This window comes from Procambarus clarkii, chromosome 1 (genome assembly GCF_040958095.1).
Source record: "Procambarus clarkii isolate CNS0578487 chromosome 1, FALCON_Pclarkii_2.0, whole genome shotgun sequence".
Taxonomy (NCBI): domain Eukaryota; kingdom Metazoa; phylum Arthropoda; class Malacostraca; order Decapoda; family Cambaridae; genus Procambarus; species Procambarus clarkii.
In genome coordinates this window covers 45,708,187-45,722,183 of record NC_091150.1, presented here as the reverse complement: position 1 = coordinate 45,722,183, position 13,997 = coordinate 45,708,187, and the positions used below count along the sequence as shown (strand labels likewise).

Genomic DNA, 13,997 nt, shown 5'->3' with positions numbered 1-13,997 from the left:
AATAGGAAATAAGAATAAATATACTCCAAAAAATACACCTTGCCCTTTTGTCATTCCTTTCACATTTCCTACCACTACATAACAGAACTAGCATCACATTCCAGCAATACATCAATAGGAGCACCTGACCACTTTATTCATCCAGGTGTATAGTGTTTCTTGCGGGTTCTCACTTAGACACTTTAAAGCATTGTAAATTTTAAATAAAATAAAATGTTTGCACACTTGTGTTGCATTTAATAATTATTTATATTTTGAAATGAATTATATTAAAAATTGTGATTCAAAGATTATTACCCTTGACTGCATTTGTAATAGTGTGTGGTATGAATAACATAACCCTCTTGTTTTTCCAGGCAAGATGAAGGACTATGTTAAGTGCCTCCAGTGTGGTATTGAAGGAGCTAGAGAAGACACATATTTAGATATTCCTCTTCCCATCAGACCATTTGGCTCCAGTTCGGCATACAAGAGTGTGGTAAGCCAGGCTGTCCTAAACATTTTGCATCGTGTATAAAAGTTAGTTGGAATCACGCAGCTCTAGCAGTGATGCAAAGAACACATGCAGATGAAAGTTTACTTTATTTGTAGATGTTGTTTTCCTGTAAGGGCTCAATCATATCTAACAGAGAAATGTTGGGTTAGTGCATATATAAATGTAAAGAAGGGGAGGAGGGTGAGGGTTGACTATTTGGAATTAAAAAAAGAAATGGATGTATAATAAATAGAGAGCTCAATATTGGAAGAATTTGACCATTAAACTAAGCTCATCAGAAAGCTCTATGGGATAGGCATTGAAAAGAGAAAACTTGCCTATAGCGTGGCCAGGGGGAGACAAAATGACTGTAGAAATAGGTGTTGTTGGCCCTTAATTTGGTGCACAACCTAAGTAATCACATAACTGTAATTTTAAGAGGAACCTAAGGTTGTAGTAGAGCAGATATATCCTTAAAAATATATCCGATTCATCTGTATTACCAGAAAGCCGATGGTATTATCAGATGCTGTCTTAGATTTACAAACAAATTAGACTTCACCATCAGTGAAGTAGTGTTGTGATCGTTAATGTTATAGTGCTATATATTTAGGCTCACAGCTTAATTTCAATTAATATTAAATAATTTCAAAGGATTTTTTATTATAAACAGCTTAGGAGGGAAATAAACACTCATACTGTGCTAAGCAATGTTAGGGTTCAGCGAAACCCCTGCCATGATAAGGCTGTAAGGAAGCAATCTAGAGTGATAGAATTACACAAGTTATTAGGTCCATTCCAGACTAAGCAACCCATATAAAACCTGAGGCACAAACGACAACATGGCCAGGTTGAAACTTTAACACAAGTATCAAGTCATCCACCCCCCCCCCTCCCCCATCCATCCCCAAATTCAAACGTATAAAACATACTAAGTACTTATGAGTCTGCCAGTAGGCTCCCTTCCTTAGTATTTGTCTGGTTGCCCAGGCTTTTTCTTGTGAGGCTGGGGCTTTGGGGGAATGGCACGGCCCTGGGACCTGCCTTGTGGGTTCCTGGGGCTGGTGAGGGGCTGACGTTTGGACCTCTCCTGGGGTTTTCTACCCTTTGGGTGGGGCTTGCGGTTACAAGGAGTGGGTTCTTGCGCCACCTGAGCCGTCCTGATCATTGAAGAGAGTGCTCTTTTCTTTCTTCTCCTCAGTTTGTTGTGGCCCCTTCGGTTTCAGTTTGTTCTTCATGGCTCTTTTTCTGTTGGCATTGGCCTCTGGGGTTCGGGTTGGGGAGCTTCATGCTCTCCTCCGGCGCATAGGTTTCTGCTCTTTTGGTTTTCGTGATGGTTTTGTTTGTCTGCAGCCGTCTCCTTCTTTTCTGGCGAAGATTGAGTCTGCTGCTTTCCGGAGGGATCTCTGGGTTGTTGATGCTTGGTTGGCCAGGGGTGCATCATGTTTTGTGCTAGGTAGCGGCTCTTCGCCATTACTTGCATGCCTCGGCTTCTGTGTCCGGGGACGCGCTTTGGGTTGTTCCGGTTTCCCTTTCTTCCCTGTTTGCAGGTGCGGGTCTCCCAGGTCGTCCGCAGTGTTCTTACGGCTAGCCAGCCTGCGGTCTATCCCCGTGCCCATGACGTTCATGCATTCACTGTGCTTGCTGCCGTCTTTGGCACCATGTCCTGGGCTGACATTCAGGCATGGGGCTTTTGGCGGTCATATAGGATCCTGGCTGCTCGTTACCTCGTGCACGCCCCTAGGCCTAGTCAGGCCTGTGTCTTTTGGGTCGGCGGTTGCAGCCGGTTGTCTCGACTTCGAGGTGTGGAGTGAGCAATGACCGCCTTCCGGGTAGGTCCCTATGTTCTTCCTCTGTGGGTAGTTAGCTCCAGGGGCTAACTAACTACTGAAGGGGCTCCCCCCAGAAAACCAGCATTGAATGTAATGAAACGCCATTTTCTGGGTGAGACCCGGAGGCTCCATGGCATCCCTCCCTTCCCCCGGTCAGCGTTTTTTTCGTGTGTTTTGACATCCAGCCTCAGAACAGACAGGTGGATAGTTGGCGTGAGGGGTCTGGGGCTCCCCTTTCCCCCTCCCGGGGAGGGGGGAGCTGCGCAGACAGCGTCGCGGTGACGTGTGACTTCATGATCGTTTGCTCATTTCTTTTAGGGGAGTTCTATTCACTTGTTCGGCTTTTGATAGCAATATTTTCACCAGAATAGGGGTTTGTTTTGGAATGCTTACCTTTCTGGGTGCCTGACCCAGTTGATGGCAGACATAGAATGCTTCCAACCACACGGGGGTTTCTATAGGCCATTGCTCCCCATGCCTCTCTAAGGGGGCCAGGTTCTGGCTCGTGGTCCCCGGTAGGGCCACAGAACTCCATACACTTGACTGATGCCAAAGTCTGGCATTAGCATATCAGCCTAGTAAGCTCCAGGGAGCCTCTGGGTCTCACCCAGAAAATGGCGTTTCATTACATTCAACGATGGTTTTTTTTAGTGGCAGTCTTTCCGTCACTTTCTTTCTCGTCGAAGGTTTTCGTCAATTTTGGTCCAGGTTATTTTGTCCTTTCTCTCCCTCTCTCTCTCTCTCTCTCTGCGTTTTTTTTCTGGATTGGCATCATACCTAATACCGTCACTTCTTATCGCGTGCCGTTGGCGGAGCCGCTCCAGCTTGCGTTCGGGATGGATGCTGCTTCCACTCTGTTCTGCAAGCTTTCATTTTTTTTTTTTCACCTCCGGCCTGCTGATGCGCCACCTGAGCCTTCTTGGTCTTTAGACCATGTTCATTCCTTTTTTTCTTCTTCTCCTCGATTTGTTGTGGCCTTCAGTTAGGGATTGCTTTTGGAAGGCTTTCTTTTGTCAGCCTTGGCGTCTGTAGGTCCGGTTGGGGAGCTTCATGCTTTCCTCTGAACAGAACGAACAGAACCTCCCCTCTCCGGGGGTTCTGTTCGTTGGGTCCATGTGGTCATTTGTTCATTTCCATCCTTCTCCTTCATTTCTGACGAAGAATGAGACGGCGGATTTCCGGAGGGGTCCATTGTTTGTGGATGTTTAGTTGGTTAGGCCCAGGGTGCATCAGGTGTTGTCTGGTGATGATGCTACCTATGGGCCACTGGTTCTGTGACAATGGACTCTTTGGAGGGGGGGGGGTCCCGGTTTCTCTGGCTCCTTATTCCAGGGCTCACGAGTCTCGGGGGGGGGGGGGGGGGGTTAGAGAAGTGTTAGAGCAGAAGTGTTAGTCGCATGAAGGGTTGCTTGTTTGATTTCTTTCTTGGGGAGTTATTTTGATCTTTTGGGATGTAGATTGCACAGGTTAACCAGGCATTGGTCTGTTTTGATTCGCCTACCTTTCTGGGTCCTTTCCCTGTCGATGGCAATTACGAAATACTTTTAATGTACGGTGCTCATAGGCCATTGCTCCCTGTGTGTCTCTGAAGGAACCAGGTTCTGGCTCATGGTTCCCGATAGGCATAAGAACTCCTGTGACTGATGACCCCAAATTAATATAGCCCATTGCAGTTTGGATAGCTTCAGGGAGCCTCTGGGGCTCGCCCAGAAAAATGGCATTTCATTACAATCAATGCTGGTTTTTTCTAAAATGCAAGCCATATGAGATCTATGCAAAGTGTATAAATAAATGCTTAATGCATCATTACAAATGATGTAGGAAAATCAATACTGCACAGTGGAATGTAAGCAGTAGTATAAAATGTGAAAATATACTTGAAAACATTTGAGATAAATCCTATTTTCATAGTAATAAGCCTTCTGCAGTGCCTCAAATATATATTCGTTAAACTTCATACTGTCAGTCAGCTGTTGAGTTAGTGCATGGACAGTACCAGTAAAGTGGTCATACCTAAGGTTGTCTTTCCAGAACTCGAGGTAAACTGGTCTCGTTAACTCTTCAAAATAACCAGTAATTAATTTTGATTATTGCACAAGTCAGTAAATTTTTATAATACTTTTATGTACTCTGATTCCAACAGGAAGAAGCTCTAAGGGCTTTTGTGGAGCCTGAGTTGCTCACAGGAAACAACAAATACAAATGCTCAAAATGTGATACTCTGTGCGATGCTCACAAAGGTCTCAAGTTTACCCGCTTCCCGTACCTGCTTACCATACACCTCATGCGGTTTGACTTTGACTACCAAACATTGCATAGAATAAAACTCAATGATAAGTAAGTCATTAGTCTTATCTTTTATAATGTGTGTGAATTTTGTTATTATCCACTGCACTTGGTCACCTTGTTTCAGCAAAAACAGTTTAGTGCAATTGTGAAGGACATGTTTTTATTGTTTTTATAAATATTCAGGTAAAGTTAATGTTAAAATGTTTCCAAACTCAACTATTTCCATTTCAAAATGCAAAAAGTAACGAAAACATTAAAAAACATTAAAATATAGCATAATTAAAAAACAAATCGCATAACTCTCAGAGCGCCTAAAGGTGCTTTGCACGTTGCAGTGGGTAAAAAAGGTTTTAGGAAGAAAATTACAGGCGATGCATGACTTATGAAGAATATATATACAGTGGAACCAATGTTGCCGATTGTCCCTCTTTACGAATTTTTCAAGTTACGTGCTAAATTTCATCATAAAATTTGAATAGGTTTACAACCTATTTGTCGATACATGTATGGGTCGACCAAGCGAGTGGTTCCTGGTGGCACAGGCGACCGCACTTACCACTTTACCAGTGCCTCCCGCCTAGTGATGATCGCGCATGAATTCTTTGTAAAAAAATTCATTGTTTTTTAGCTTTTTTGGTTTCAAAATATAAAATTATTGTATACCATGCCATGGGTCCCAAGAAAGTCAGTGGTGAGGTTCAACCTAAGAAAACACGTGAGGATAACCATAGAGGGAAAGCAAGTCTCTATGGAAAGGTTCTTAGTGAGACAGACAAGCAGTGAGCCACAACCAGGTCCTAGTGGTATGCAGGCAAAACGTAGGAGAGAGAGTATCCCAGAGAAGTAATCACTGCCTGATGTTATAATGGAAGGGGGCTCCCCCTTCCAAACAGGCTTTGAGTGCAACAGGCTTTGAGTGCTGATGCTCACCTCTCCTCTCCTCTCCCTCCCCTCCTCACTGTCTTCCATACGCCAACAAGTCATTAATAAAGGTAAGCTATAACTTGTACATGCTATAGTACAAAATATTTGTGTTTATTATGTATGAAATGTATTTTGAAGTTAATATTTTTGGGAGTGTGGAGTCTTGAGGTTATCTTGAGATGATTTCGGGGCTTTTAGTGTCCCAGCAGCCCGGTCCTCAACCAGGCCTCCAACCCCAGGAAGCAGCCCGTGACAGCTGACTAACACCCAGGTACCTATTTTACTGCTAGGTAACAGAGGCATAGGGTGAAAGAAACTCTGCCCATTGTTTCTCGCCGGCACCTGAGATCGAACCCAGGACCACAGGATCACAAGTCCCGCGTGCTGTCCACTCGGCCGACCGGCACCCTTTTTTGGACAAATTCAATTTACATTATTTCTTATGAGAAAATTACTTTCGGTTTGCGAATTTTCGGTTTACGAGCCGTCTCTGGGAACGGATTAAATTTGAAAACCAAAGTAGCACTGTATACTATATATATAATATAAATACAGTGGTACCTCGGAATGCGATTGTCCCTGTATGCGAGGTTTTCGGAAGGCGAGGTGTATTTACTCCAAAAATTTGTCTCAGAAGGCGAGGGTTACTTCGGGAGGCGAGTTTGGACGCGAGTTTGTTGATACGTGTACAGCCGACCTAGCGCGTTCGTCGCCCCTCCGCCCCGCCGCCCCTCAGTTTATTATTGTCTCGCGCTCAGTGACTACCCCCACATCAATTCTTCTCGCGGATTTTCAGTGTTTTGTTGGATTTTTGGTGATTTGTCTATACAATTTGTTATTATATATCTCACCATGGGTCCCAAGAAAGCCAGTGGTAAGGATAAAGGCCAGAAAGCTCATGTGAGGATGACAATAGAGGAGAAACAAGAGATCATTCGGAAGCATGAGAACGGTACACGTGTTGTTGAACTTTGTAGGCAGTACACCAAAGCCACATCAACAATATGCACTATACTTAAGAAGAAAAATAAGATTATGGGTGCTAAAGTGGCAAAAGGAGTAAGAACATTAACGGCACAAAGACCACAAATACTTGAAGAAGTGGAAAAGTTGTTATTAATTTGGATACACGACAAGGAGTTGAGGGGTGATAGTGTTTCGGAGGCCATTATTTGTGAGAAAGCCAGGGTGTTGCACGAAGACCTTCTAAAGAATACCCCTGCAACGAGTGATGCAGATAAGAAAGAGTTTAAGGCAAGCAGGGGCTGGTTTGAAAAATTTAGAAAGAGAAGTGGTATCCATAGTGTTACAAGGCATGGGGTTATGTGATGTGATTATGGAAGGGGACTCCCCTTCCAAACAGTAACTCCTCTCCTCCTCCCCCCTCCTCACCATCTTCCATACGCCTACAGCACTCGACAGCAAGGTAAGTAATAACTGGAACACAGTTTTGTAGGTTTATTTAGATGAATTAGGTAAATTAGGTATAAAAATTTAGTTTGATGTGGGGTTTTTGGGGTAGTCAGGAACGGATTAATTCATTCCCCTTTATTTCTTATGGGGAAATTAACTTCGGAATGCGAGTTTTCGGAAGGCGAGGCGTCTCCAGGAACGGATTAAACTCTTATTCTGAGGTATGCCTGTATCTGTAAATTTTCCTCAACTCTAATTGCTCAATCTGTTTATTAACCAATTAATATAATAATAGTGATATCTTATGGTTTTATGTATATTTCTGAGTTTATTCACTCCAGTGGTGATGAAGGCAAGGTCACCTAAGGTGCCATTGGTTACAACCTTAACAGACAGAACAGGGTGACATTCTGCACCAGTGCACAAGTATCTGTTCAAATGTTAATGTCCAGTCTTAGTTATTCTCAGGAGTCACTTGAGAAAAACATTATCCAGCCCAAAGTCATTACAGAATGCTTACTCAACAGCACTCAAAGCCTTTTCATGTTGTAAGTAGCATCACAAGGATCACCTAGTAGTGCTCTCAAACTGCTAGTTGTCCACCAGGCCTTGGTGTCCACCCTCCACCAACATATTCTGGCATCCCTGCCAACATCATGTTCCGTGCCTCAAGCCCCATCCCATTCGTTCTGATCAAAACTTTTGATGGTTGGGCAAGTTTAAGACTAGATTGAGATAAGTGCCTTATTTTCATTCTTATAAAACCTAGGCTTCACCGTGCAATGGGTTCATGCTGTATCCTTGCTAAAACCATATATTTACTCGATATGCATCAGTGTGTATGACAACAGCACCTTTCTCTGTTCTGTTTTGGTTTGTGCCTTGGCTGTGGGGTTCTCCTCTTGAGATTCGTACTACATCAGTGTTTTGTTGGTTATATGGTTTCGGAAAAAATGTGAGCAACAAGAGTTAAATTATTTGTTTATATCTCATGTCTGGTAGAGGCATATCATTTTATTCTGCAAGAGGATGGAATAAGGTTACTGCAAATGGAATGTTGCATATTTGAGGGACAGATCTTCAAGCAGCAACTGCCACTTGAAAATCTGAGACTAAAAAATGATGCAGAATGCTATATTCAGTTGAATTAAATATGTTGACTACGGTAAATAAAATATTTTAATTTGGAAGGGATTAATTTTTATAGGGTAAGTAAAGTTTACCTTGCTTCTTAGGAAGCTGTAGTCTCTAATACCTCTGGTCCATCCAGTCTTCTCAGTCGGTGGCAATCAAAACATGGTACCCAGTTATTATACTTCTCTCTTCTCCTTCCTCTTTTTAACCAGTATTATGTATTGTACATTAATGTTTTAGGGTTGAGTAATTATTAATTCACTTCCTTGTTGTTCTATAATTAGAGTCACATTCCCAAATATCCTGGACTTAAATTACTTCATTGAGAATACGAACAAAGAAGATGGAAGTGTATCGACTACAGCTGTCACACCAGAGAAGTCTTCAGCAGATAAAGTTGATGATGCATCCACCACAGACTCTGGCTCTGCACTGGATGTAGAAGACAGTTCTGTTGAGAATACTTCAAATTCCCAGCCTGAATCTGATAATCAGGTGATGCAAACTATCATTGTATTTATTAGTATTATTGTTACATTATCAAGATAAATACATTTTTAATCCTTATTTTGTAATAGCTTTGGGGCTTAGCATCCCCGCGGCCCGGTCATCGCCCAGGCCTCCATGCATACGTATATATTCATACATGTTTATACCTGGTGCAAGTTGCAAACCAATAGTTTAGACACACCTAAATACTTGTATGTAAAAGTGGTGTGAAGCAGTTGAAATGAATGGAGTAAGGGCTAGTGGAATTCACCTTTCAAAGTACTGTAGATACAATAAAGCACTAGAAAATTGGGAGGAATATTTACAACCGGTACTAATAGCTAAAAGGTAGGGGTCCAAAAGCCACATCTCGCTTCCCACTACAGTTTAAATGGGCAGCTGTTGCAATTAGAGATATATATAAAAGGCAGTAAGATCAGACTGGCTACTTAAAGGCTGCAGGAATATTATGTATGTGACTAGTGTAACTAGGGTCTTCTGAATAGCATTTATGAGTGGGCAGCTCCCAGATATCAGGGAAAACTGTAAATATTGTAACAATTCAGAATTGAAAAAGAGACAGGACTGTAAAACGTAATCAGAAAGAAATGTGTGAAATACTTTGACACTAATTTTGTAATTGATAGGCAGTATGAATTTAGAGTGGGTAATTCTGGGTGGCAAGATTTGCACGACCCACTCTGACACTGGGCGGCAGAGTCGGTCGTGCTCTGTAAACTTGCCTGATAAATTTCTGTGACATGGTGACCAAGAATGAGGAAAGAGAGCTAGGTAAATGGCATCTTCAGGCATGAACGTACTTAGCTTTCTTAGCTGAATTGGAGAGAGGAAATGCTAGATTCATGAGAAGTAGCAAGTGGTGTCCTGCAGAGGGTTCTGTTCTTGGACCCCCTGCTCTTCCTGCTCTATGGACTTCACTAATTGTGCTTGCGGAGATTAAGCATTGGCTCTTTGGTCCTGCTTCTCTTTGTCCAATAAACTGTTGTACAGGTTTCTAAGCTAATTTGACTATCATCTCAAAGTAGCAATGTTTGCAGGGTGATGTAAAGCTGATTAGCAGCATAAGGACTGAGAAGAATTTGCAAGATCTAAACAAACTATAAATGATTTTACAGCCAGACAAATGACTACTAAAGTTTGATCCCAACAAATACAAAGTGCAGGCAGCAGTATTTGCACATAAAATGCCTTTCTAGAAAAGAGAATGTACAGTATATCAGAACCATTCAAATTGGACTTAAATGGAAATGAAAAAAATAGGGATATTCTTTAAAGATCTCTTGGGGTCTACTTTATTACTATTACTTGTTGAATAATTGTCTTATATAAAAGTACAGTACAAGATATTGTTGGTATAAATTACCAGTAATAACTTAAGGTTTACACACAACTAAGGGAGCTGCTAAATCACCACTTAAGTTCTGTTTCTAATGCTAACATAGCCTTCATTTTCATCTAGGGGTAGCAAACTTTGCAGCCTACAGCAAAGTTCATGTTTAGGAACAATTGTAGAACTTGAAATTTTGGTTCAAAATTTGTGGACATAGGTATTACTGTTTGTTTCAGATAGATAGTTACATTTATTGTTTTTGAGGTTGATATTACAGCATTTTTTGTTAATGTTATTATTAAGTAGTTTTGTCATTCCTGATATGAATAAAAGTCTGCCAGTAGTATATGCTGCCAAAAGAAATTTAAAATTTTATTGTTGCATTCTTCACTCTAGGATGAAGATGAGGGAATAGATGTGAGCAGTATGTACAATGAGAAGAACAAGACCTGGTTGACGAATGGCCCTTATGTCTACGAGCTCTTCTCAATCATGATTCACTCGGGCAGTGCATCAGGTGGCCATTATTACGCTTACATTAAGGACTTTGCAACAGGGGAGTGGTTCTGCTTCAATGACCAAAGTGTAACCAAGGTACAAGGCAAGATTGGATTAAGTCTTGAGATTAAAGCACTTAAAATTTTAACAGCTGTTAATGTTTATATGAAAGAGGAATACAGTATAGTATATATAATGAATGTATATTTTCAATAGTTTTACCTTGTACAGAATTTCCTCCAGCTTAGCATAAGCACACCTTGTGACAGGTTTATTATTTGTTTATAATAAATATATATGGCATCTTTTCTTTACCATTACTGTATTGAGTCTGATGACTTATTTTAGCATCTGCAGGCATTTGCCATACACTAATTGGTAACGTGTTCTAAAACATGGCATTTTATCTCTAAAATAAACATTTCTCTTTACCATTTTACTCTATTTGACTCTCCATGATGCAACACTTGAAATATGCGAGGACAGTGTAGACAGAGCTTATGTCCACCACATTGGGTATGAGGGGACCCACCAGAGTTCATCTCGGCCAACCACCCCCATCTCTCAAGACTCGCATCTTTTTGTTCCCATGTTTTCAAGCATTTTTCACATCCATATCTTAATGTTTTATGCAAACAAACATACAGATAGCATTTGGAACCTAAAGGATGAAATTTCAGGACATTTTATGATTCATATATTTGACTGATGCTAACATATACAGCACAAGCATGAAATCCACACTTGTGAACCCCAAAATGAAGCTTGAAGTGTACAGAGGTTTGTAGTAAGCCTTCTCAAGAAATAAGAGGACAAGATTCCTTGACCTAACAACCCTAAAGGAGAGAATGAGGAGAGGTGATTTGAGTTCAGTATGCAAGATACTGGTGGGAAGAGACAAGGTACAATGGACATATTCTCTAAACTGAGAAAAATTAAACAAATGGATAGCCATGCAGTTGGAAATGCAAGTCATTGAAACGTAAGGAAATATGCATCCTTTACAGGTGATTGACAGTAGAACAGCAACAAAAGAGAAAATTGTGGATGCCACTGCAATCTTCAAATTCTAAAGTTAATAAAATACCATGAGAACTTCTGGAGAAGTTCCTCAAATGTGCAGTCATAATTTGACAATTGTTGTCATTGTCTAGTTTGTGTACTAGTGATGTTAATATGGTTATAACACTATATGAATGAAATGGAGTTAACCAAGACTCTTGACAAAATTCTGCTATTATCTTGTAATTGCTTACTATGTGATAAGGTTTTTGTGCACTAGGGGTTCAAGGTTATTGCAACCCATCCTTTTAAAAAGATAGTTCTTACGACAACTATTTAGTTGAATACACAAAAATGCACTTGAACCAACAATTTTCACATTTTGTATTATTAATTTTTTAGAGGGCATGAAATAAATGAGCCCAACCCACACTTAAATTTACCTAGGCCTAGTATGACACATTAATTGTACAGTTTTCACTATGCCATTTGAACCAATTCAGTAGTACAAAACGTGAACTCTCTAACAGTCAAATTTTGTACATTTAACCAAATAGTTCCTAATAAGCACAGTCATTTTAGAAGGATGAGCCGTATTATTAAATGACGATTTGGCATTTCCTGCAAGTGTTTAACCTAGGGAGCCGGTCGGCCGAGCGGACAGCACACTGGAATTGTGATCCTGTGGTCCTGGGTTCGATCCCAGGCGCCGGCGAGAAACAATGGGCAGAGTTTCTTTCACCCTATGCCCCTGTTACCTAGCAGTAAAATAGGTACCTGGGTGTTAGTCAGCTGTCACGGGCTGCTTCCTGGGGGTGAAGGCCTGGTCGAGGACCGGGCCGCGGGGACACTAAAATGCTCCGAAATCATCTCAAGATAACCTCAAGATATTGCCTATATAACATTCCCAGATAGAACCACACTAAAGGTATTGGTTGCAAGACTTCCTTGCAACCAACTGCAAGCTGTACCAGGAATAGATTTATGTGCAATAGGTGTACATATTACTTTAGAGTGTGTACAGAACTCGGTTACTCTGTTGCATAAGTGAAACATAACATATCAAGGTCAACATAGTTCACTCTTCTCCATCCGGACTTCTGTCAGCAACTCTTGTCTGACATCAAAAGACACACTGAACTCACCATATGACTTCCTACTACAGCTTATAAAATCAGGAAAGATACAGCTTTTTATTTTGCATGCAAATGTATAATTCTATAAGAATATTTTGTATATCTCATGTTGGCATGGCTTAAATGTGCGAGAGATTTTTGTGTTAAATGTGCATGCCTCACTATAAAATGAAAAGGGTGTGTAATTTCAAAATCAAAGAAGAGGTACAAAATTTGAATTTATGTCTTACAGCATATTTATTTTAATATTACTGTATATTACTTTACTTCAGATTACATATGATGACATCAGAAAGACATATGGTGGCAACACTTCAAGAGGCGGTTACTACTCCAGCTGGAGCTCCAGTGCTAATGCTTACATGCTCATGTACAGACAAATCACAAAGGACAGAAATGTTGATGCCTTTACCCGGGAGCAACTCCCACAACATATCAAGGTCAGCTGGTCTTTTTGTAGCATTTGCCTGATCTTCAAGCACAATTAAACACTGTTTTATAGTATATCTAGAATTTGGTGGAATCTTTTTGAAGTCTGTATAGTCATGGGGTTAAAAAATTTCAAAGACAAATGTTAAAACAGGTGTTTGTTCATAGTCACTTTGAGTTTGTTGTGGCTCTCTTCATGTGGTATGTGTGTGTGTTTCAAAATATTTTGAATATATAGCATCCTACCAAAAACAGAGCTTATTATGGTATCCTTGTATCACACTATTTAATTTGTAAATGCATACTGATTTTCTTGTCTAAATATAATTGGCTCCTGCCACAGGACTTAGTACAAAGAATGACAGAAGAAGAAGCAGCAGAGAGAGAACAGCGAGAGCTCGAGAGATGTACATGTCGCATCAAGCTATTCTGCCAGCCCCCCGGCCAAAGTCAGATGGTGGAGAAGAAACTCAGAGTTCACAAGGACTCCACTCTCAGGGAAACCACCAAACTGGCTCATAAGGTGAAGTGAGCAGTTGGTATTATGTATGTTGATTGATGCAACTGTTTGCAAGAGACACTTTAACTGGCTGATGAATTTATTATTGGTCACAAGCTTAAATTTTAATTTGCTAGAATGTATGTAATCTATTGGTCTTTTGTTATAATAAAGTCGTATACACAAGGGGTTTCTGTATGTGAATGGTTAGGACAAATTTGAAAACTATTTTAAGAGTATTGAAGAAAGCAGTTAAAATAATTGTAAAGAAATCTCAGATATTCACACACACACGCTGGAGTATGTTGGTGCACTATCCTGCATAGTGAGCAGAGGTAGAGTGGTTTAGTCACTGCATATGAATGTTTATATAGTAATTACTTTATGATCGGCTATTTTTCTTACAGGTAAATGTTCCCATATGATTGTTCTATTGTATGGTATAAAGACAAAAATAGATTCATACAAAGTTAATTTTTCTGTAAATTTTCACAACAGTTGCAGAATTATGCAATTTGTGTCAGTG

At 40.6% G+C, this 13,997-nt stretch overlaps 1 protein-coding gene across 17 annotated transcripts in view; it reads left to right on the top strand.

The window, feature by feature from the left end:
* Positions 1-13,997, top strand: part of LOC123774768 (ubiquitin specific protease 47) — a 178,678-nt gene that overhangs the window by 105,147 nt on the left and 59,534 nt on the right. For all 17 annotated transcript variants that reach the window (XM_069305519.1, XM_069305307.1, XM_045769966.2 and 14 more), the window contains 6 exons: positions 357-478; positions 4,451-4,644; positions 8,352-8,562; positions 10,304-10,501; positions 12,816-12,983; positions 13,316-13,495. In XM_069305519.1, coding sequence (XP_069161620.1) covers positions 357-478; positions 4,451-4,644; positions 8,352-8,562; positions 10,304-10,501; positions 12,816-12,983; positions 13,316-13,495 — 1,073 coding nt within the window. The remainder of the gene's footprint in view (positions 1-356; positions 479-4,450; positions 4,645-8,351; positions 8,563-10,303; positions 10,502-12,815; positions 12,984-13,315; positions 13,496-13,997) is intronic.